The 26,087-nt window shown below is 41.3% G+C and overlaps 1 protein-coding gene across 1 annotated transcript in view; it reads left to right on the top strand.

Annotated features, from left to right (window-relative positions):
• Positions 1–1,533: 1,533 nt before the first annotated feature.
• MCC (MCC regulator of WNT signaling pathway) overlaps positions 1,534–26,087 on the top strand; it is a 398,823-nt gene continuing 374,269 nt past the window's right edge. Inside the window, exon 1 of the mRNA XM_044917088.1 lies at positions 1,534–1,697. Coding sequence (XP_044773023.1) covers positions 1,534–1,697 — 164 coding nt within the window. The remainder of the gene's footprint in view (positions 1,698–26,087) is intronic.

The following is a 26,087-nucleotide window of genomic DNA, read 5'->3' as shown; positions in this document are numbered from 1 at the left end:
GGTTGTCTGGGCTCAGTTGGACAATTTTTGTTCAGGGTCTAGAATCATCTGAAGGTTCTCTCATTCACTGGGGTCTGGCACCTGGGCTGGGAAGGCTTGAATAGCTGAGGTTCCTTGGGCATCTCTTTCTGTCTTTACTTGGTCTCTCCAGCATGGCAGCTTAGCGTGGACAAATTTCTTTCAAGGTAGTTCAGGGCTTCCAAGGTCCTTGTCCCAAGCGAGAGAGCCAAATGGAATCTATAGTGTCTTTTCTAGCCTGGCCTCAGAATTTAAGAGAATATTCATAAAGGCCCCCTCAGGTTCAAGGGGGAGGCAAACAGACTCTGTCTCTTGATGAGAGGGGCACCAAAGAATCTGCAGATGTGTTTTTAAAACTACCACAGGAATTTTCAGACCTCTGACAGAAAGTCTGGGACAGAATAATGAGTCATTCCCTAAACCACAAATTGGTTCATTGTGGTTCCCTTTCTGCTGTGGTGGAAGGATACTGTTGTGTTTAAGAGCTCCTGCTTTGGAGTGAGACTGCCTGCCTGGGCTTGCCTCTGTCCTGACACTTACTGAGCCTGGAATTTTAAGCAGGTCTGGGGGCCTTGGTTTTCTTATCTGTAAATTGGGGATAATGAGAGCTAACATTTACTGAGTACTTAGTAGGTATCAAGACATTGGCCTAAGTGCATTATATACTATCTTATTGCCAAGATACCCTATGAAGTAGTTACCTACCTCCTAAAACATAGGGTTGATAATAATAGAGACATCTTTCAGGTCTGCAGTGAAATGAGACCATCTATTATGTTCGCTCTTGATGTTATTAAAACTGTTGGGTCAAATAGTAGTGACGTCAGGTCAGGAGCCGTTTCCAGAAATGGATCAAACGTGCACAATGCCACACCGGAGAGCAGATTGTTTACAGTATAGTGTGGAAGACCAGTCGGAGCTAAGGAGGTTCAGATTTCTTGACAGGTGTTAAAAATGCACAAATCCCCCGCCATTCCGGGTCTCATTTGTGGGTTATGGGTACAGAATCCAGCGCAGTCTTGCAGACTGAGACCAGGAGTATCGCTTTGAGTTTGCAAAACGGGAGTGTTTATCTTTCTCCTGAAAAGAAATCCACGACTCCTGGCAGTTGGAGGAGTTCTGCCGGGAGCACACTCGCCTCTGCCTGAGTCCCCAAGTGTCAGGGGTCCGCGTAGTGGTCGGATACGCGGAGCTGACACCCTTCCAGGGGACCTCCTGTGTACTCTGCCACCCTTCGCGTCCCCTGGCGTCCCCTCGGCATCTTTGGCTCCCCAACTCCACGATCCACCTTCCCCTCCTCCCTCTCCACTAAGGTGCCTACTCCAGCGATTGCAGAGAGCCCATCTTCCCAGCCCGGGCAAAACCCGGAGAGCTGGAATCCCGCGCCCGGAGCGCCCCGGCGGCCACTGGGCATGCTCCGTTGTCAGGCGGGTTCGGGGCTGCGAGCCGCTTTTGCGCCTCGCGGATTTCTCCCGCGGTCGCGCGTCCTCCTCCCCCGGAGCAGGCAGCCGGCGCATGATGGCGGCTGCGGCGGCGGCGGGGAGCGCCAGCGGCTGTGGCAGCAGCGGCGGCGGCGGCGGCGGCAGCAGCAGCAGCGACACGTCCAGCACTGGCGAGGAGGAGCGGATGCGGCGCCTCTTCCAGACGTGCGACGGCGACGGGGACGGATACATTAGCAGGTACTGGGGAGGTACGCGAAACCGGCTGGGGCACAACCACCCTCTCCGCGCTGCCCTTGACCCCTCCTCTGCCCCCTCGCCCCAACTTCCAGCAAGTTGCTCAGAAGCTCACGGGAAAAGTTGGCTGCGACTCTGAGAACGCGTCGCCGGCTCGGCCACCAAGGCCGAGGGGCTGAGCCGCTCGCCTTCTGGTGGTGCTAGTTGGTCCAACTTTTCCCAGCGTTGTCTTTGTCTGGGCGTTGGGAGACATCTCTTTAGGATGCGAGTCCTCCCCGGGTCTTGGAGCGTTCATGCCTCTGCTGAAACGGGTTCTGGCCACTTGTCCCAGGTAGGAGGGGCTGCCCTGCAGCCTACGGCTCCTGGGTGGGATGCTATCGCACCGGGCAGCGATCCGTCCGGCTGCTCAATGGACAGCCCCGCGACTGGACCAGGATAGGGATGCTCTCTCAGTGACAGAGTTTGGGCATGAAAACAGGCTGCGAAGAACTTTCGGGTGCTGCGGAGCCCCTATGTTCCAAACTGCGGAACCCACAGAATGACATAGCTTGCCACCCAGTACTGATTTAAACCTGTTAGCCTGAGGGAAACCAAGCACGCAGGCACAAACTGGGGGTTTAGAGGTGAGTCTGGAATATATAGACCCGACTCCCTACCTCCGCTGGGCAAGCTAACCAGGTGAGTCTCCAGTGGGGTGTGAGGGCGCTTCTGCGAGACCACTTATAACCCTCAGTGTGTTTGCTTCTAGATTCCCTGTGGGGGCTGTGTTGTGGCTTCAAGCCACAGGGCTTGGCAAAATAATTACTTCTGCCCACATTTTAATCACTTATCACACACAGATGGTGAAGAAGGCACTCGTAATGTTTTATGGTATGCTTCTTTGAAGAGTTGACACAGGGCACCGAAGACCTTCCACGCTGAAATTTGAATTGCCTTCTAGGAAGGCCACCTAAATTGTATATTACATGTTAGTTTTTAGCCTTTGTCTTGATGATAGTAAAGATCTCTGAAAATCCCAGGCTGCCTCCTGCTGATTGTCCTTGCCTACTTAGAGTAAAAAAAGTAGGGAATCCCCCCCCAATTTTTTTAAAAAGATCTCTAAAACAGGTAATTTGACATGTAAGATTTTGACAATTAAAAAAATAAATTATTTGGGACTCAATTCAGTTATGATGACTCTTGACTGAATTTTATTACTTTTCTAGAGTTTCATTGGGAAACATTAGAAAGATATCAGAAAACTTTATGGAGTAATTCTATTCTGAAATGAAAAAAAAATGTAATTCTAGTTGACTCCATATGGATTTTCATCTGGAAGTCTTCCCTTTTTGGGTTCTGTGATGAAAAATTTCATCATATAGTTTAGATTTTTTTTCTGCTTGAATAGCCTACTTGAATTTCCTACTTGAATGCCCATTATCTTATTTGTGATAATAAAAACACTCTACATTCTTCACATTAGGATGCACAAAGAATTTAATTTCACATGCGCAAGGGTACATACAGAAAACTAGCAGAATTCTCTCCTTTCCTTCCTTTGATTTGGCTTATTAATATGTTGCTTTATCTGAAATACACTTTCTGTACAAATGTTCATATTATTTTGAATGCTGGCTGTATCTGCCCTGAAGAATAATGAATTCTGTAGGCATAATCTGAGGACTTTGTTTTGGAGGATGAGGCATTGTGTGTAAGGGTGTGTTAGTAAACAGGAGATTTCAGATTAGAGTAGAAGCCTGCTAAGGCAAAAGTAGAAAAAACTATCATTCCTTGAGCCATATCACTTTAATACATCTGCGTGAAAGCTGAAAGGTGGTATGTGCAATAATGCACCCTAAGCCATAACTTTACCTGTGGGCAGAGTTGCTTCAGAAGTCATTTTATGCTGTGAAAAATTTGCATTTAGGAGGAGTTCAGGGATGGCAATCTCCTTGCAAGGAGGAACCGAGGAATGTCTCTAGAAGTATGTTTACAGAGCAAGCACAGTTTTACCTGGAATATATGTTTATTTGATACGGCTTGGGAAATGAGGTTAATGAAGATAAGCGGCATTAAATGTCTCCCTCTCTGGAGCTGCTACTTTGTGCTACTTTTGTTTAATGACCTTTCCTGACCACTCTACAGTGGGTGATAAGGAGTGGAGTGCTGTGAATTTTCTCTTTTATAATCATGAGAGTTGGACTTTCTACACTAAAACCTTAAAAATCTTGGATTCTTTAAAAGGTGTTAAGTTTATGCTCACGGTATACCACTGTATCTGTTAGGATTTCAGTTGGCTATATATAATGGAAAACTAACGGGACAGTCAAAGATGGACTTTCTCACCTAGAGGTCTGGAGGTGGTTCATTCAGGCTGGGACCGCTATTCCACAATGGTATCAATGCCCAGCTTCCTTCCATCTTTCTGCATCACTATTCTTCATATAAAACATTCATCCTCATGGTTATCTCCTAGTCTTAAAGCGATCACTCTATTTCCAGCCTCATGTCCAGGTTCCAAGGAGGAAGGTATAAAAGGAAGCTGAAATGAATAGTGCCCATATCATTAAAGTCGAGCTTTCCCAAATCCCTTAATTGAAATCTTATTGGTTAAACTCCATCACCTTACCATGCAGTAGTGTTCTTGCAGTAGAGTTCAAGGAAGCATGTAATTCGATTAGTCACATTGCCTCCTAAACAAAATCTAAGTTCTGTTACTAAGAGCAGGGAATGGATATTGAGGAGGCAAGTAGCAACCAAACCTATAATAAAACTTCCATGGTAATCCTCATTCAGTTATTTTGGCTTTGGTCCTTTGCTTAACTCTTATTCTCAAACAGGAGTGGGCTGGAGATCTCATGTTTGGAGGGAGGCTAGTGGAAGATAGACTGAGACCAGGAGGGGACATGTCAGGGCACACAACCTCAGAAAGACGGAGAGAAAGGGTAGGGCTTCGAATCTTCAGTATTCTCTTGGCCCACACTTCCCCAGCAGGCTGACAAAAAAGGCACCAGCTCACTGGAGATTTCTAGAATTGCTGCCTCGGTCCAGGAACTCCCAACCTTCCCCCAGGCCCCAGAATCATCCCCATGGATAGTTAAACTGGAACAGACAACTACTCTTAGGTGGAGCCAAACTGCGGCTTGGACGGAGTAGAGTTGGGACTGTATAGTGGGACCACAGCAGGCTCTTCTGGTGCATTTCATTAACTTTATGATCACTTAACCCCACATTTTATAGTATTGAATTTTTTGGACCCCATTTACCATGGTATAGGAGGTGGTGGGGTTACTCTATGTCTTGAAATTAATTTCCCTTTGGAATTTTAAAGCTTCCTATTTTTACCTTTCAGTTTAAGAAACTGAGCATTAAGTTTAAACTTAAGTTTAAACATTAAGTTTAAGAAACTTGAATATTTGACAGATACCAAAAACCAACATTTGCCTTTATATCAAGTAGCCAAGCCTCAGGGCAAACATTGGTACCTTAGAGAGAGCTTCCCTGACCACTATATCAAAGTGAGTTAGCTCTTCCCCACCATTATTCGCTGTCATAGTACCAGGGGCTTTCTGCCATAGTACTCTTTACAATTTGTAATTGCACTTCTATTTTCTACTTTGTTTGCCTGTTTATTGTCAGTCTCCCACTAAATGTAGCTTCATGAGCGTAGGAATCATGTTTATTTTGTTAAAATAGTACACTCAGGGGCGCTTGGGTGGCTCAGTGGGTTAAGCATCTGACTCTTGATTTCAGCTCGGGGCTTGATCTCAGAGTGCATGCTGGGTGTGGAGCCTACTTAAAAACAAAAAAAACCAAGCAAATAGACAAAAAACAGTACATTTAGGATCTAGCACAGTATTGGCCTTAAAGTATTCAATCAGTAAATTCTGATGAAGAAATGGCCGAGTATAAACACTGGTATGTTCAGGTATTTTGAAAAATCTTTCAACCATTTTCATTTCCAAGCATATTCCATGTTTATAAAGTACTTTAAATGTGAGTGTATTTTATTAAAGAATATTTTCCTTTTTTTTTTTTTAAGATTTTTTATTTATTTGAGAGAGAGAGAGAATGAGAGACAGAGAGCATGAGAGGGAGGAGGGTCAGAGGGAGAAGCAGACTCCCTGCCGAGCAGGGAGCCCGATGCAGGACTCGATCCTGGGACTTCAGGATCATGACCTGAGCCGAAGGCAGTCGCTTAACCAACTGAGCCACCCAGACGCCCCGAATATTTTCCTTTTTTTAAAAAAAAATATTTCTTTGAGAGAGAGAGTGAGAGAGGGGTAAGGGACAGAGGGAGAAGCAGTCTCCCCGCTGAGTAGGGAGCCTGATATGGGGCTCAATCCTGGGACCTGGGATCATGACCTGGGTGCCTGGGTGACTCCGTCGGCTAAGTGCCCACCTTTGGCTCAGGTCATGATGATCCCAGGGTCCTGGGATTGAGCCCTGCATTGGGCTCCCCTCCCTCTCCCTCTGCTGTCCCCCTACTCCCCCTGCTGTACTCTCTCTCTGTCAAGTAAATAAATAAATAAATAAAATATTAAAAGAATAACTTCTTTCTGGTTATATAAAAGATATTCTTGTTGAAAAATTGGAAAATGCAGAAATGTTTAAAAATAAAAATTACCAATTATCCCATAACCAAGGAATATCATTTCTGTTTTCCTGGGGACATAGCTACATCATCTCATTCCTCTAGTATATTAAAAATGACTGGCTAGGGGCGCCTGGGTGGCTCAGTCAGTTAAGCGTCTGCCTTTGGCTCAGGTCATGATCCCAGGGTCCTGGGATCGAGCCCTGCTTCGGGTTCCCTGATCAGCGGAGAATCTGCCTGAGATTTTCTCTCTCTCCCTCTGCCCCCGACCCCTGCTCGTGCTCTCTCCATCTCTCTCACAAATAAATTTGAAAAAATGCTTCTTTCCCCCTTAAAAAAATGATTGGATAAAAGGAAAGACATCCCCTGTTCATAGATAGGAAGATTTAATATTGTTATGATAGCGGTGCTCCCCAAAGTTCATCCACAGATTTAATGCAAACTTTCTCAAAATCCAAGCTGCCATTGTGTGCAGAAATTGATAATTTAATCCTAAAATTAATATGGAAATTCAAGGGATCCAGAATAGTCAAAACAATCTTGAAAAAGAAGAATTAAGGTGGAGGATTCACACTTCCCAATTTCAAAACTTACTGCAAAGCAACAGTCATCAAGACAGTGTGGTATTGGCAAAATGATAGACCTATAGATCAATGAAATAGGACTAGAGTCCAGAAACAAACCATGTGTCTATAGTGAATTTATTTTCAATAAGAGCACGAAGACAACGGTTTCAACATCAAGGGTGAAATGTGGAAAGAATTGACTTTTCAACAAATGGGGCTGGGACAACTGCATAGCCACAAGGGGAAGAGTGAACTTGGACACTTTCTTCACATACAAAAATGTATACATTCCTCATATACAAAATGTATGTATTCCTTACATTCCTCATATACAAAAATTAACTCAAAATGGATCAAAAACTTGAATGTTAAGAGCTAAAACTATTAAACTCTTAGAAGAAAACATAGGATAAAATCTTTGTCACCTTGGATTTGGCAATAGATTCTTGTATATGACACCAAAACATAGACTACAAAAGAAAAAAATAGATAAATTTGGCTAATAAAAATTTTTAAAACTTGTGCTTCAAAGGACACTATCAGAAAAGTGAAAGACAACCCAAAGAATGGGAAAAAATATTTACAAATCATATACTTAACAAAGGATTTGCATCTAGATTATATAAAGAATTCTTACATCTCAATAATAAAAAGATAAACCAATTAAAAATGGACAAAGGATCCGAATAGACTTTTCTTCAAAGAAGATATGCAGATGGCCTATAAGCACATAAAAAGGTGCTCATCATCATTAGCCACTAGGGAAATGCAAATCGAAACTACAGTGAGATAGTCTACGGCCATACCACCCTGAACACGCCCGATCTCACCTGCTCTCGGAAGCTAAGCAGGGTCGGGCCTGGTTAGTACTTGGATGGGAAACTATAGTGAGACACTACCATACATCCAGTAGAATGGCCATAATCAAAGTCAGATAATAACAAATGTTAGCAAGGATGTGGAGAAACCAGAATCCTCATACAATGCTGATAGGAATGTAAAAAGGTGCAGCCACTTTGGAAAATAGTCTAGTAGATCCTCATAAACTTAAACATAGAATTAACATATATTCCAACAACTCTGCTTCTAGGTATATATGCAAGAGAACTGAAGACATATGTCCTCACACAAACTTGTACATGAACATTCACAGCAGCTTTATTCATAATAGTCAAAGATGTAATTAACCCAAATGCCTATCAACTGATGAATAGACAAGATGTGGTATAGCCGTACAATGGAATATTATTCAGTCATAAAAAGGAATGAACTACTCTGAAACATGCTACAACATGGATGAGCCTTGAAAGTATTATGCTAAGTAAAAGGGTCCAGTCACAAAAAACTACATATTCTATAATTCTATTTATATGAAATGTCTAGAATATACAAATTTATAGAGACAGAAAGTAGATTAGTGGTTGCTTTAGGGCTGGGGAAAATGGGATTAAAGGATGATAGCTGAAGTGTACGGGATTTCTTTTGGAAGTGATGAAAATCTTCTAAAGTTGATTATAGTGATAGTTGCACAACTCTATGAATATACAAAAAACCATTGGATCATACACTTCACATGGGTGAATTTTATGGCATGTGGATTATATCTCAATAAAGCTGTCACCAAAATAAAAACGATTGGAAAATGTGATTTGTAATTATAATATTCCATTATTTATTTAATTTATTTAAGTATTCTTCTATTGTCAGACATTTAGATTGTTTCCAATTATTTGCTTTGGAATTTCATTAAGTCGAAGATGCTATAGATTGGGACACACCATTGTTTTCTGTACCAGTCACACTATGATAAGATACATATCATTGGATAGATTTTTAATCTTATTTTTATTGAAAGTTCTGCCTTAAGCTTCTTTAGTCATAGATTTTAATCATATTTTACTGCTGTGCCTACATAAAAAAGGAAAACAGCCTGATCAGATTGTTCAAAATAATCCTAAGATTTCTTCACATTTAAAGTGCAAGCCTTCCAAATCACTTTTTGGTTCAGAGTATTGATGTTGGGTCTCAGCACCCAGTATCGGCCTCAATGACATCAAAATATTCAGAGATGCAGCATTTCTTTAAAGGAGGCGAACTCTTTTCTGTAGGATTGTTTAAGAGACTGACATCTTTCTGTAATCATTGATGTTGGTACTTCTGGTCTTACCAGATCGTGTAGATGGAAGATTCTCCGACAATAGCCAGAACTTGTATTCTTAAGGAAGCATTGAGAGTTATCTAGTCATGTTACCAGGAATGACAACGTGATTCACGCTGCACACGCAGTGGTCACTATGTCAGTGCCAGGCCAACAGAATTATAAGAAACTTTCAGATTTCACAATATTAATTCACTATGCATCTTAGAAGTTTGAAATACGGTATTTTATGTAATGCTAGAATAAACACCTTCATGGTTCCATGTACTGTATTATTAAAGAGTGAATCTAAACTGGAATTATCAATGAAATGTATGAACTAGAATTGCTTTGCAAACATTTTGCTTCATCTTCTTTAGACAAGGAAAGTAACTACAAGAGGATACTGTAGTGTTTAACTAAAGAATTACAGATTTACATAGTAAACAGACTCTATTATTCTTCCCCTGGGCAGTTAGCAGAAATCTGGTTTGGGGAAGCTAGAGAGAGGACTCATTTGGCTTTAAAAGTTACAGGAGACACTTGAACAAAAGTTAAATGGAGTAGAAAGACTATGACACTTCTAGATTCCTTGTCTCATGGCCAGGTAGATTCCCAGGACATAAAGATTATTCTTAGAGGTGGTAAGTCTGGAACACAATTTTTAAAAGAGAGCCTTTGGTGATATTCAAAGAACAGCACAACCAAAGCCAAATTTTGAAGAAACTGAATAATACTGAAAGCCTCAAAGCTATAATCAAATTGTAATGTCACTCAGAAAAGCATAAATGGAACCTAAGTGAGGGTAAAAACGAAATCCATTATAACTAATACGAGGGAGAGAATTTTGAATGCGACAAATTTGGTACCTAATCATTTAGAAGAGCCCATTCGGATATATAGTATTTCCTGGTTATTGCATCACACATTCTTTGTATCTAAAGACTCTTAAGAATCATCTAGCGTAGCGCTTCCCAAACACGAATCATTTGTCTACCACATTTATGATCTTTCCATATCACTGACCACAACCTCTTCCTTGAATTTAAGGCAGGTATGTGCAGTGACTGCATATTTGACTTGCATGTCTGAAGATATCTCAAATTTATAAAACAAAATTCCTGACTCTTCTCCCCAACTCTTCTTCCCTCAGTTTTCTCCATTACAGTAAGTGGCTATTCCCTTGCTAGAGGCTCAAGTAAAAAAATAAAGTCATCATGCATTCTTCTCTTTTCTAAGAGTACATTCAGTCCATCAGCAAACCCACCAATTCTGCTTTTAAAATATAGCTTCTGACAGTTTCTCATCACCTTTCTACTTGAGGTCCACACCATCACCCATCTCACACTGAGATTAGTACAACAGGCTCCTCCTTCTGCCCTGGCCCCCTCAACCCTCCACACACTCAGATTATGCATACTGCAGCCAGGTGACCTACTAAAGAGTAAGTCATATCATGTTATTCCTCTGCAATATAGTGGACAGGGCACTGGATCTGAGTCAGGAAAGCTGGGTTCACCTTGGATCTGCTACTAAGTAGTTACGTGACTTGGTACCAGTACCTGCCTCTGTCTTAATTTCCTTACCTGTAAAGTGAGATGATAAAACACTCATCTGCTTTCTCCTGCTTGGGGTTTGTTGAAATTCTTGAGTCTGTAGATTTAGTTTTCATCAAATTTGGAAATTAACCAGCCATTATTTTTTTCAAACATCTTTTTTTTTTTTTTAAGATTTTATTTATTTATTTGACACAGAGAGAGAAAGCACAAGTAGGCAGAGAGGCAGGCAGAGAGAGAAGGAGAAGCAGGCTCTCCACTGAGCAGGGTGCCAGACGTGGGGCTCGATCCCAGGACCCAGGGATCGTGACCTGAGCCGAAGGCAGCCGCTTAACCGACTGAGCCACCCAGGCGCCCCTCTAGGCTGCTATTAATCTCATTCATATTTCATTGTATTTTTCATTTCAAGAAGTTCCTTTGAATATATGGAACGTATTTATAATAGCTACTTTAACTTCCTTGTCTGCTAATTCCATCATTTCTGTCATTTCTGGGTCTGTTTCTATTGATTACTTTTTCTACTGGTTATGGAACATAGTTCTGTTTCTTTGCATGCCTGATAATTTTTTATTGGAGGCAGGATGTTATAACTTGTTGAGTTCTGGCTTTTGTTGTATTCCTTTACTTTGTTCTGCACTTGTCTTTGGATCTTTTGGGAGTTTGCCTTTGAGCTTTGTTATGCAGGATCAGATTAACCTTCAGCCTAGGGCTAATTTAGCCTCTGCAGATCTCTGGAGCTCCCTCTTTCTGAGGCATTCCCTCATCTTCTCTCTGCACCACAAATTCTATCCACCTTGAATTTGCTGAACTTTGTTCTCTATCTCAACTCAGTGGAACCACGGGGTTATGTTGGATTCCCTCTCCTGTTCTGCAGCCTGTAAACTGTCTGCAGGCAGTAGGTTGGTATAATTGTAGGCTCCTCTTGCTGGTTTACCTTTACTCAGGGATTCTAGTCTTGTGCTATCTGTTATATAATGTCTGGAAATTATTATTTCTTATATTTTGCTTGGATTTCTAGTTGTTTTAGGTAGGAAAGTAAATCTAGCCTCTGTGGTTATCTAAAGACCTCAAGTGGAGTCTTGATTTTTCTTTTTCTATGTCTTCAAGTGAGCCTCCCTATTTGGAAACACTGTTTAATTAAGTGTACAAATAAATAATTTTATAATAACATTTACAGCAATATCATACCATTTTTAAGCTACTACCTACAGCCAAGGCCCACATATATATTTTTTTAAACAGCTAACATTATTGGGGCACCTGGGTGGCTCAGTCATTTGAGCATCTGACTCTTGGTTTTGGCTCAGGTCATGATCTCGTGGTTTGAGCCCCGAGTCAGGCTCCATGCTCAGTGTGGAGTCTGCTTCAGATTCCTTCTCCCTCTTCCTCCCCATCTGCCCCTCCCTCCTTATGCATGCTCTCTCTCTCTCAAATAAAGAAGTAAATAGACAAATAAATAAAATCTTAAGAAAAAACCAGCTAACATTATTGAGTGCTGTGTGCTAACCTGTATGCTAAGCCAACACCTTATATACATGACCTCAGTTACTACTCACAATAGCCCCTTTGAGAAGAGAATTATTATTATATTCAATTTAAAGACGAGAAAAACAGGCTAAGAGATATTGTTATTTGCTCAACTTTCCACAGTTAGTAAGAACCGAACGTCAACTGATGTCTCTGGTTCTCAAATGAACGTCTTGACCACTATTCAGTGTTGCTTTTCACATGTGTGTCTTTCACATATTTTCTAACAGCTTTATTGAGATATAACTTGCATACTATACAATCTGCCCATTTAAAGTGTACAGTTCGGGGCGCCTGGGTGGCTCAGTGGGTTAGCATCGGCTCTTGAGCTCAGCTTAGGTCTTGATCTCAGGGTCATGAATTCAAGGCCTGTGTTGGGCTCCAGGCTGGTGTGGAGCCTACTTAAAAATAAATAAATAAATAGATAGATAGATAGATAGATAGATAGATAGATAGATAGATAAATAGATAGATAGAACAATTCAATGTGTGTGGTTTTTTTGTTGTTGTTTTGCTTTTTGTTTTTGGTATATTCACGATTTTGCAACCACCATCATAATCAATTTTAGAACATTTTTATTACCTCAGAAAGAAGCCCTGTACCCTTTAGCAGTATTCTTCCATCTTTCCCCAAACTTTCCAGCCCTAAGCAACCATTAATTTACTTTCTGCCTCTATAGATTTGCCTACTATGGACATTTCATGCAAATGGAATCATATATTATGTGACCTTTTGTTGCTTGTGTTTTGGTGACATATCCAAGGAGGCTTTGTCTAACCCAAGGTCACCTATGTTTTCTTCTAAGAGTTTTATAGTTTTAGTTCCTACATTTAAGTCTATGATCCATTTTGAGTTAATATTTGTGTATGATGTGAAGAAGGGGTCCAGGTTCATTCTTTCGCACGTGGATATCCAGTTGTCCTAGCACCATTTGTTGAAAACACTATTCTTTTCCCATTTTCTTGGCAACTTTGTCAAAAATCAGTTGACCATAAATGTAAGGGTTTATTTTTGGACTTTCAGTTCTTTTCCGTTGATATATATGCCTACTCTTATACCAGTCCTACACTGTCTTGATTACTGTTGCTTTGTCCTAAGTCTTGAAATCAGAAAGTGTGAATCCTTTCACTTGGTTCTTCTTTTTTTCAAGATTTTTTGGCTATTCTTAGTCCTTTGAATTCCCATACAGATTTTAAAATAAGCTTGTCAATTTCTTCAACCCAAGCAGCTGGGATTTTTTGATAGGGATTGAATTGAATATACAGATCAATTTGTTCACATGCGTTTTTAGTAACTTTATTTTTTCAGGGTATTTTTGTTTTTTCCCCTAGGCTACATTTTTATTTTACAGTCCTTTTATTTTGAGTTCAGTATATTAGTGAATGTCTAAATAATGGCATATGTTTATGGAAGCCTTTAGTTTATAATCAATTAATCTACATATTATCTCATGTCATCCTTGCAACAGAATTAATATCTCTATTTTAAGACAAGGAGCCACGATAACAAAGCCTCTGGGGGAAGGATGAATCTGTGGTCCTACTTGAGGGCCTTTTCCATCATACATGCTGCCAAGCTAACACAAAAAAATGCATTTTCCCCAAAGCCTTATGTTTCTTTACTGTTTAATTTACCCAAGGCCTATGGTGAGGGTGAATTTTCATTTTATAACTGGCTTCTTAGCGTAAATGGGAATGGCATTTAAATATTTGGTACGGAAGGTGATGCATTTACATTCTAAATGAAGTTCCACGGGAGTCTCAGCTGGGGAGACTCTCTGTTGTTCCGCAAGTTGAAAATCTCTTTTAAGTGTTAGTCCCAGAGTAGAAACCATATGGAGAGAAAGGGCATTTCCTTAGAGAACAGTTAATTGTCAGCGTCTCATTGTCATTTCAAAATGTCAGTTTAAATATGTAAATGAGTAATTCCTAAATTCATGCCATTGATTATTGCTGATTACCTGATGGGAGAAAAAAAGTTGGGTCAGCAGGCCTGGGTAAGGACTCCTGGACTTACTCATTTTTCAAACATTTGGATTCCTAATGAAGTTAGAATGTAAACAAGCACATTTCTAGATTGACCAATAAGCATTACATGTGTCTATCTGATGGGACAGATGTTAGTTGAATTTAAGTGTAGCCCTCAGTTGAATATTTAGTTGTAACATTTGTGCTTGGAAAATTCTAGATAGATGAGCTTTGTGTTTATTATTATTTTTTTAACATTCACAACAACTAATGTAGATGTAGAAGATACTTAAAATGCATTTTATTTTAGACTTGATGTTGGTGTTAATTGGGCATCTATTTAACATAATGGCAGGCACCATTGGTTACACCTGTTGTCTATTGTTTAAAACATCAGTATATGCAAATTTGTAATACAGATGAAGGAGTTAAGAAAATAGGTGGGGTGAAGGGCAGCATTTGTGTAAAAATGTGGCTGCATTTCCTTTAAATGTCAGAGTTTTTCACTTATTTACAAAAATTCAGAACTTCTTTCTGGGAAATAACAAATTTAATAGAACATCTCATTTCAGTAAGGGTGTTACTATGACAATTTTATGTACTATAGAGTCCTAACCTAAGTTTATTTCATGATCATAAACAGGATGAAAATCAATGTGAGGATACTGTTAGGGAAGTAGTTATTCTTCTAAAAAGTGTGATGGCAGTTTTATATTTATTATAAGCAGAGTGAAATCAGTGCTGCTTATCCTCCTCCACCTTCTTGGTTCCTGAAGTTCCTTTATTCTTAATCACAGTTATTGTCCTAGTGTCCTAATTTATAAGCTCAGCCCATCCAGGCCTCTCTATGTGGACGCCAAAGTCATTTTTCACAAACATTTTTCTGTAACTGAGCAGGAAGCTCTTCTTAAAATCCTTCAACCATTGTCCATTTCTTTTGGATAAGTTCGGACTCCTTCTAAAGACTTTTAATTTAAGGCCCTTGGTCATCTGGCACAGTGACTATATCTCTGTCTAGCATGATCTGCCACAGTCCCCCCTCCAGTGTGCCTGCCCAGCTGTTCCAAGCATCATGCTTCGCACACACAGCTCCTTCTGTAAGTGCCCTTCTCTCCCCATCGTCTACCCGATGAGCACCTTCTTATTTTTTTCTAGACTGTGTTCTCATGGAGCTCTTTCTCTGGAGACTTCCCTCATGCCTCGAGATCTTACACACACTCCTAGGCCAGCACTGCTTACATTTCATATTTTCACTGTTTCCATTTGCTGCCTCTCCATACTTAATATACTTAAGACAGAGACTACACTTTTTTTTGCCTTTTGTCTTTGTAACCTCAGCGCCCAGCATTTAATAGAAACTGAATAAATAGATAAAAGTGTTCATTGGGTAATAGTAATTTCAAGCACTTCAGAATTTTTAGAAAAAGATTCTTCAGGATCTGTCCAGTTCAGAAGAAGCTGAGGAATTTATATTTGAAAATGCATTTCGTGTGCATTTTACCTAATTTAACATATCAGTATGGTGGGGATTCAAGGCCCCTGCTGCCAACTAGTCATGTGATGTTAGGCAAGTTACACAAGCCTCTCCAATCAGTTACTTCTTCTGTAAAATAATTTTAACAACTTTTCCAGGACTGAAATACCTTTATTTTGTAGTCTCTAGGTCCCAGCTCAGGATTTTGGTGGCAGCATATTCATGCTGCTTACATTAGTCTCTATTGGGCAACTGGTGTTTGTTTATGAGCTAACCCTGATGAATCCATAGTTTCTCTACAGTAGTAGCTGTTCTCATCCAATAGCCTTTAATACCACCTAGTAGGTAGTATTTTCAAAAGCAATGAACTGTTGGTTGGGTTTTTTTGTCTGTTCCTAAGTACTGGTTATGAGATGAAGTGAACTTAAAAACTATTCTTACTTTTGTGTCCTAGTTGTTACTAAAAAGTTGATAGACAGCTGTCCACATGGTTCTATCTTGACTCTCTCAAGGTATATAAAAGTTTAGAAAGAGAAGATTTTCAAATTAATATTTTATAGACCACTTTTCTGAGGCTATTCCTCTGTGGTTACTAGGTGTTTGCAGTAAACTAACATTTTAAAGTAATGATAGAATAAAAATAAGGGAATATGCCCAGTCATAACTTGTATTATAGTAATTTCAATTTAACTCTGCCTACCAGATTATAAGCTTCGTGAATGGGACAACTGTGCCTTTATATCTCTCATACCACCCAACACCATCCCTTGTACATAGATGCTATGTAGGTAGATGCTAAGTCAGTGTTGAATGAATGAACTGATGGATTATTACTACTTGAAGATAAAATTATATTGCTGCTTCCACACTCACAAGATAGGATTTTCATTTTTTTCATTCCCAAAATAGAGAAAAACTCCTATGCCGATGTTAACCTGTCTAACTGTATGCTTCCATGCTTCCAGAATTACCATCTGAGAAATAACATGGGATGAGGAAATTGCAAAGGATATTGTCTTTTGATCTTGTAAGGTAATTTGTTAAAGCCCCCTCCCTATTCTGATATAAAATACAGGTTCCCTTGAAGGAAGAGTTACTATTCACAGTGGTTTGTCACTTTCTAGATTTCCTTGTGAATCTTCAGTACTCAGAGCCTCTGAAAACAATCATAGGAGAGTGAATTTAAGAATATTGATTTTAATTTTAATTTAATTTAGTTTTTCAAAGATTTTATTTATTTACTTGAGAGAGAGAGAGTGTGTGTATGAGAGAGAGAGCACAAACAGGGCGCAGAGGGAGAGGGAGAAGCAGACTCCCCCCTGAGCCGGGAGCCCACTGTGGGGCTCGATCCCAGGACCCTGAGATCATGACCTGAGCCAAAGGCAGACGCTTAACCAACTGAGCCACCCAGGCACCCCGATTTTTATTTTTAGGCATTCATTGAATGCCCACTGTATGCGCGGAGGAATACAGAGATGGGTGTGTTATAACTCCCACCCTCAAGGAGTATTTGGTCTTATGCAGTAAGTCCACCCATGACCAGAAATGAGGAAAAGTGCAATGTGCTTAGGAAGGTTCCGGGAAAGGAGAAAAACCACCAACTGGGCTTTATAGAAGGGTATTGTTCTAGTCAAGGCTGAGTTTGTTGCAAGGAAAAGGGACCAGGCCCAGAATGGCCACTGAGCTTCACTTCCCCTCCTTGATCATGGCCTCTTTACTTCAGCCAGGTGGCTCTAGTGATTGCTCACGTTGTTCTCTGCTTCCCTGCTCTCTCCCCCAACACTGAGGAGCCCAGTGCAACACTGATGACCAGGGGAGACCACCCTCCAGAGGCCTGGCTTCCTTTGTGGCTGCCTGAAGAGTCAGGTTCACAGCCTGAGGTGTTGTGGAGGTCACACCCTGAGGGGCAGCAGTCAGTGAGAGACAGGAGATGGGAGGAACCAGTTGATAAGTTGCTCCTCCTTCTCCCTGAGAAACTATTCTGAGTGCAGTCGTTTCTAATGGCCTCTCTGGAGACATTGTGTAAGACCAAATAACCAGCAGTTTTAAAGCAGTGGCCAGCTTGGTTATGCACCCCTTATATTGGTTCTCCCCACTCTTTCCTCACTTAGCTTTCCCCTTCACTCTTGCTTCCCTGAGATTGCACCCCCAATAAAATAGAAGCATGTAAGCTTAAAGTAGAACCCATATAAACAGTTCATGGAAAGGAGATTATTGTTTAAATACATTGGGCTGCATAGCCCCTGAGCCTAATTGCCAAAAAAAAAAAATCATCCAATAAGGAAAAATATAAAGAAAATGAGATCATTCTTAATCTCATCCACTTGAGATAGTAAACACACAAAGAGATGCACACACAGATAGGATGTAGTGCCCATTATTAGTTGCCCGCACACTCTCTACCCTCACTTCTCTTCTTCCCAGCAGATCCCTATCGGAGGTGCAGGCAGCCACTCTGCCTACAAGAAACCCCAGTGTCACAGGGTCCCACTTCCAAATGTAAGGGGAAGCCTGACTGATCTAACGTCATCCTAGCCTCTTAGCAACAGTTGGGTTAGGAATGGGCATTTGAGGTGACTTGGACTAATGAGTCTCTAGAAAAAGTTTTCTGGAGATTTCTGGAAAAGTTTTCCACATTCTTCTGGTAGAGTTTCTGGAAGCAACTCCTTCTCTCCTTTCCTTCCAAGTGGGACATGGACCTGAAGAGGATGCAAGTGTCCTCGATTATCAGTAGCAGCCACCTACAGATCCAAAGGGAAATTAATACTAGGATGAAGACCACACATTGAAGGGAGGGAACAGCATGGAAAAAGTTAGAGCCCTGATGATACTGACTGAACCACGGAAACCCACCCTGCCTCTAGACTTCCTATTGTATAAGCCAATACATTTCTTTATTAAAGACTGCTTGAGTTATATCTTTTTTTTTTTTAAGATTTTATTTATTTATTCATTAGAGACAGAGAGAGAGAGGCAGAGGGAGAAGCAGGCTCCCAAGGAGCAGGGAGCCCGATGCGGGACTCGATCCCAGGACCCTGAGATCATGACCTGAGCCGAAGGCAGACGCCTAACCATCTGAGCCACCCAGGCGCCCCTTGAGTTATATCTTTTTGACTTATATGCCAAAGCATCCTAGAACACTCATGTGTTCATGTAAATGGGATTTTACTATGCATGCTGTTTTGTAATCTGCTTTTTCCACAAACTGTATCATATAAACTTTCCATGTAAATATAGATCTTGTATCACCATTTAAAATTTATTCCATGGTTTGTGTGTGTATGAAACTTGATATATTATGCTAGTTATCTCTCTATAGAATTTTTTTTTAAATTTTATTTATTTATTTGACAGAGAGAGACACAGCGAGAGAGGGAACATAAGCAGGGGGAGTGGGGGAGGGAGAAGCAGGCTTCCCGCGGAGCAGGGAGCCCGATGCGGGGCTCGATCCCAGGACCCTGGGATCATGACCTGAGCCGAAGGCAGACGCTTAACGACTGAGCCACCCAGGCGCCCCCTCTCTATAGAAATTTAATTTTACTTTCTGTCTTAGTTATTTGTTACTTGCCCCAAAACTCAGTGGCTTAAAACAACACATATTTATCATCTCAGTTTCATGCGTCTTGAGTCAAGGCACAGCTTAGTTGGGTCCTTTGTTTTAGGGACTCTCAGAAGGCAGCAGTCAAGGTATCAGCTAGAGCCAGAGTTATCTTCAACTGGGCAGGATCCATTTCCAAGGTCATGCAGTGGTTGCTGACAGGATTCAGTTCCTCGAGGGCTGTTGGATGAGGGCCTCAGTCCCTTGCTCACTATTGACCGGAGGCCACCCTTACCAAGTTCCTTACCAAGTGTTCCTCTTTACCAGAGCAAACACATGAGAAGCCAGAGAGAGAGTGCCAGCAAGAGAGAAGTCAGTCTTTTGTAACCTGGTCTCAGATGTGACATACCATCACTTGTGCCATATTCTATTCTTCAGAAGCAAGTCACTATTTCCAGCTGACGTTCAAGAGGAGGGGGTCACACAAGGGTGTGACAACCAGGAGGCAGGGATCATTGGGAGCTATTTAGAAGGCTGCCCATCACACTTTCTTGTATAAGCAGTGTTGTGGTAAATATTCTTATATATGCATCTTTGAAAACTCCTTCTGTTATGGGTTGAATTGTGCCCCCCCCCATTCATATGTTGAAGTCCTAACCCCCAGTACCTCAGACTGTGACTATATTTGGAGATAGGTCTTTCAAGAGGTAAATAAGGTTTAAGTGAGGCTTTGGGGTAGGCCCTAATCCAATATAACTGGTGTCCTATAAGAAGCGATTAGGACATAGATCCATGCACAGAGGGAGCCCATGTGAGGACATAGGGAGAAAACGCCCATCTACAAGCCAAGGAGAGAGGCCTCAGAATGAAGCCAGCCTGCTGACACTTCCAGCCTCCAGAACTGTGAGGGCAAAAGCAAATTTCTGTTGTTTAAACCACCCAGTCTGTGGTACTTTGTTATGGCAGCCCTAGCAAACTAATAAACCCTTCCATTAATATCTGGGTTAATGTATTACTAATTGCTTTCCAGAATTTACTTTGCCATCAGCAATCTATAAAAGTGCCTGTTTCCTCACATATTCAGTAACAGTAAGTGTTATTACCTTTTTTATCTTTTTTTAAAAAAGATTTATTTATTTTAGAGGGGGAGAGAGAGAGAGAGTGTGCGCACGCATGCATGTCCACAGGGCCAGTTGGGGCCGGGGCCAGGCAGAGGGAGAGGGAGAGGGAGAGGGAGAGGGAGAGGGAGAGGGAGAAAGAGTCCTAAGCAGGCTCTGTGCTGAGTGCAGAGCCCGACATGGTACTCAGTCTTACCACCTGGAGACCATGACCTGAGCCAAAACCAAGAGTCAGATGCCCAGCTGCACCGCCCAGGAGCCCCTTTACTACCATTTTTAATCTTCATCAATCTGACATCTGAATGATGGTATAATATGAGTTAATTTTACAATTATTCATATCCTAGTGAGTTTGGATATGTTTTCCATTTATTTATTGACTATCTGTATTTCTAATATGTGAATTTTTTCTATGCTCATTTTTTCTGTTAGGGAATTTGTTTTTCTTTTTGACTTATAATAAGTCTTTGTATGTTGGGGACATTAATTTTTTGTCAGGTTGCAAATGTTTTCTCTCAGTTTTGCTTTCTTTTAAAATTTGTGTTATCTTTTGCAAAATGTAAGCTTTAAATTTTTGTGGAGCCAAATCTGTCACTTTCTTCTTTTACTTTTGCCCATGTTAAGGCTCTAATGAACTCAGGAGATAAATATTGATATTATTTTCTTATAGCTATCTTATGGGTTCATTTTGTAACTAAAATATCTAATCCCTATGTATTTATGTGCATATAATTTACATGAAAGGAAACATCATTTTTTCCCCTAAATGGTTAGTAAATTGTCCTAATCCCATTTAATGAATCTATCCTTTCCCTATTGATTTGAAAGTACACATTTTATTGTGTACTGACTTTAAAAATATATATTCACATCTGATTATGGATCCTACATTTTCTTTTACTGATCTCCATGTTCTTGTATAAATACTGTTACTTTATAATATTATTCAATATTTCATAAGATTTGCTTTCCTTCATCATCTATCCTCAACACCCTTCCCCTCTCCCCCTGCCAAAAAGCCATCTTGGCTATTTTCAGGCATTTTTTCCTCCCAAGAGAACTTTCGAAATTCCACTGAACTTTAGCTGGAATTGTGATACATTTTGAAATTAATTTAGAAAGAATTGATATCTTTGTAAGCCAGTTGTTTCATAAGAGAGATTATACGTCTCTATATTTACTTAATATTTTTTGAAATGTCACTCAGTGGTTTTTCTCATATTTATGCCTTATTTCTTGTTTTGTTTCTATCTTACCCTCCAAATTTTTTTGCTATCATGAATGGAGCTTTTAAGAAAATTTTTTTCTAGTTGATAACTGATGGTATTATATATATTTAAGCTACTTCTTTTGTCTGTTCAAATATTTATTCAACCAATATTTATTAAGTGCTTACTATGTGATATACACTCTTCTAAGCACTGAGAATATAGAGATGAACAAAACAGACCAAATTCTCTGCCCTCAAGGAATTTACATTCTTTCTGTGAGGGGTGGGAGAATGAGATAAATAGTAAACACAAAAACAAAATATGACCTGTCAGGTGGTGAGAAATACCAAATAGTAGAGAGGTATGAGAGATTAACTTTAGCATTAAATAGAGTAATAAGGGGAGACTTCACTGAGAAAATAATTTTTGAGCAAAGACCTGAAGAATTAAGGAATAGTCATTTATTTATGAGGAGGAATAAGGTTCCTGATTGAAGGAACAGCAAATACAAAAGCCATGAGATAGATGCTGGTGCATTCAAAGAATAAGGAGGTCAGTGTGTCTGGAGTGAGAAAGGGAAGAGCAGGGCGCCTGGGTGGCTCAGTTGGTTAAGCGACTGCCTTCGGCTCAGGTCATGATCCTGGAGTCCCAGGATCGAGTCCCGCATCGGGCTCCCTGCTCGGCAGGGAGTCTGCTTCTCCCTCTGCCCCTCCCCCCTCTCATGTGCTCTCTCTCATTCTCTCTCTCTGAAATAAATAAATAAAATCTTAAAAAAAAAAAAAAGAAAGAAAGGGAAGAGCAGTAAAAGACAAGTGAGGAGGCAGATTTTACGACCTTGTAGATTACTGTAAGGCCTTTGGGTTGGTTGGCCTTTGGGTTAGTCTGAGTGAGCATTTCCTGCTTAATTCTGGAAGATTGTACTTCGTCTGTTTTCTTACTTCTCATAAACTCCTCAGCCCATTCAGTTCTTGCGTCTGTCCCCCTCATTGATCCATATTATCACTCCACGGAAACAGTGCTAAGTCCACTAGTGACCTTCTTGTCAGTAAATAAAATGGGTATTTTCAGTCCTTGCCGTGTATCCCCTGTCAGTGATGGGTTGTGTTGACCATTGTTGGCCTCTTGAAGCACCCTCTTGTCTGGGCTCCCATGACCCACAGCCTCCTTGCTTTTCCCCCACCTCTGTGGCTCCCCTCCTTTTCTATCTCATTTGCAGGCTCATCTCTTCTCCCTGACTATTGAGGGCCAGGATTTCTCAAGGCCTCAAGTTTTCCATTCCTCTCTAGGTGTTCATGTCTCGTCTCTCCTGTTTCAGCTTCACTTGTCTTTGTAGATACCAGTGGTTCCCCAGTAAATGTCCAGCTCAGACTTCTCTTCAGAGCCTCAGAGACCTGAGTAACCAAGGAACTCAACTGCCTATCTATCATCACCCACCAGATATTTCTAAAACATCTCAAACTCCACAGGTCCAATATTGGACTCATGGTCTCACCACAGAATCTAATCTTCCAGTTTTGCTATCTCAGTGAATGTGACCACTGTGCACCCACATACACAAGCCAGGAGAAACCTTGGCATCATTCTTGACACCCTCATCACCTCCTATATTCATTTCATCACCAAGTTCTATTATTTTCCATCTTTATTACTCCCACCCTAATTCTCTCTAAACTTTGAGTGCTGAAATACTCCTAGCTGACTTCCTGTGTTTCCTTAGGCCCTCCTCCAATCCAGTCTCCACACTATAGCCTGAGAGTTCTTTTTGAAATGCCAATCTGCTCATATAGCCCCCGCTTAAATCCTTCCAAGTGAGACAGAAACCTCAACTTGGCCAACAAAGGCCCTGCACGGTTCCACCCCCTCCTGGCTCTCCGGCTAGCAACCACTTTAGTCTTCTTCCTTTTTTTCAAGTTTTATTTATTTAAGTAATCTCTACACCCAACATGGGGCTTGAACTCATGACCCGGAGATCAAGAGTCACGTGTTCTCTTGACTGAGCCAGCCAGGTGCCCCTCTAGTCTTTGAATGTCAGTTTCTCCAATGCATTCTGCTCTCAATTTCCTTTTGATTCTCATGCAGCTGGATGCGTCCTGCTATTCCTGAACTTGTACGCTCAGCTCAAGGGTCAACCTTTTCAGCCTTCCTTGGCCCTCTCATCCTCCTTGCCTTCAGAGCACTTATTTCAGTTTGTAATGATATGTTTATTTGTGGGAATGCTTGATTAACGTATTTCTGGCCCACTCAACCACCAGCTCCATGAGAACAGGGACTGTGTCTGTTTTTGTTCACCACTGAATGCTCAGTCCGAGCTCAGTAACCTGGCACATTGTAGGTATTCAGTAAATATTTGTGGAAAGAATCAATGCAGTCCCTTTTGCTTAGAATGAAACCAAAAAGGTGCATTTTTGCATAACTGGCACACTAGTACATTTATTTTTATTTGCATAAGGAATTTATTTCCATAAACATAAAAAGTGCCCTTTTTTAGAAGTTTCTAGGTTTTTCTGGAGTTGTTAGGGAAGAAGATCTGATGTAACTGCCCTTTATCCTTTGTGCACAGCACCTGGACTCAGGATTGAGTAAATGCAAAGATTCTGTGCTAATAGCTATCCAACACTGTTAATGATATTTCCAAATATATTAAAGATGTTGTTTTGACTTGGGTAAAATCCACTTTCTGGACGCTTCAGGAAATGAGTGCAGCCTGAGGTGCTTTTCCTACTGTTTCTGCTGAGTACTGTCCTGGAGATTGTGAAACAAGCAGCCAGGAAAACCCAAGTCTGTGCCCAAATTTGAGATCAGAGCTGTGAGGTGTTTTAAAAGGAGGCAAGGGGGGCGCCTGGGTGGCTCAGTCGTTAAGCGTCTGCCTTTGGCTCAGGTCATGATCCCAGGGTCCTGGGATCGAGCCCCACGTCGGGCTCCCTGCTCAGCGGGAAGCCTGCTTCTCCCTCCCCCGCTCCCCCTGCTCGTGTTCCCTCTCTCACTGTGTCTCTCTCTGTCAAATAAATAAATAAAATCTTAAAAAAAAAAAAATAAAAGGAGGCAAGGCCCAGAAGTAGAAAGTGGGTGAATGGCTGGGTCAGCTGAGGTCACATCACCACATGGACAGTTCCAGAAGGCCAGAGGCCTAGCTCTATGGCAGGTCTGCAACTAGTTTTAACATATTTTGACCTGACTTTGACAAGTCCAGCAAGAAAAGTACGCACTTTTATTTTTTATTTTTTTAAAGATTTTATTTATTTATTTGACAGAGACAGAGACAGAGACAGCGAGAGCAGGAACACAAACAGGGGGAGTGGGAGAGGGAGAAGCAGGCCTCCCGCCGAGCCGGGAGCCCGATGTGGGACTCAATCCCAGGACCCCGGGATCATGACCTGAGCCGAAGGCAGTCGCTCAACCGACTGAGCCACCCAGGCGCCCGAAAAGTACCCATTTTTAAATCTTATTTACTTCTCTCATTTTCTTATATCTGTGTGGACATTAACAGGGGAAGGTTCTCATGCATGTGTGTTCAACTTTTTTACTTTACCATTCAGACTGACCTTCATTACTGAAAACATTTTTAAATGTATCAGTAAAGTGTAATCATTTTTGTTTATTTAGTTGTGTGCCCTCTGTTTAGTAAGGTCTCACTCCTGCTATTCTTGGATGCCTGATCGTCTGATGGAAAGAAGCTTAGCTTCTTGCAGCCCTTCCTGAATTAAGAATCCTTTTGGAGCAAAGGATCTCTTTGGGATTCTACTGTAAACTGTAGCTTCCAGAATAGTTGCTGTTGTAAACAGCTGTGGGTATTTTTTTCTGATGCAAAGTGTCCAGCCCTTAATATCTGTTCTAATTATTTCTCGTATGTCTCCAAGAGGCAGGCAGTGTAGAATCGTGACATACAGAATGGATTCTGGAGTTCTAATCCTGACTCCATCATATACAAGCTGTGTGACTTTAGGCAAGTACTTAACACTTTCATCTCTAGGTTTCCTGATCTGTACAATGGGGGTACAGTAGTTCCTATCCAGCCTATTATAAATGGGGTTGTTCAGAATGGGAAATGAATTACTACTTGAAAGAGTGAGTTACTGTTTTTAGGATTGCTTGGCTTATAGTAATTACTGTTTCTAAAATAGAATAAATGTGATAAAGTTCCAGAAACCAGTACTTCTTAAATTTCAGTGTGCATAGAAATCATTTGGGGGTATTATTAAACTGCGGACTCTGACTGTAGTTCTGGTGTGGGATCTGAGATTCGGCATTTCTTCTTTCTTTTCTTTCCCTCCCTCCCTCTTTCCTTCCTTCCCTCCTTCCTTCCTCCACACCCAGCATGGAGCCCAGCATGGGGCTTGAACTCATGACCCTGAGAGCAAGACCTGAGCTGAGATCAGGAGTCGGCCACTGAACTCGCTGAGCCACCCAGGCGGCCCTCGGCATTTCTCAGGAGCTCCCAGGTGTTGCAGATGCTGCAGGGCCACAGGCCATCCTTGGAGTAGCAGCCGCCAAATGTAAAGCAGCAAGCTCTGTCTCCCACTTCTCAGACGTGACAAGCTGCATTTAGAAGAAGCAGGGACTTAAAAATGCTCCTGTCTTTTGCAGCTCTGTGGGCACAGCACATGCGATGCAGAGTGTGAGGCTGTTAGGGGAGCCTGGAGCAGTGTGCAGGCTCCCACAGTCCTCCCGCAGCTTTTAATGGGGTGAAGCCATTATCCCTACTGCTGGAAGTTAGTTCTCCCATCA

This window comes from Neomonachus schauinslandi, chromosome 7, assembly GCF_002201575.2.
Source record: "Neomonachus schauinslandi chromosome 7, ASM220157v2, whole genome shotgun sequence".
Lineage (NCBI taxonomy): Eukaryota > Metazoa > Chordata > Mammalia > Carnivora > Phocidae > Neomonachus > Neomonachus schauinslandi.
This window is presented reverse-complemented; position numbering and strand designations above follow the sequence as displayed.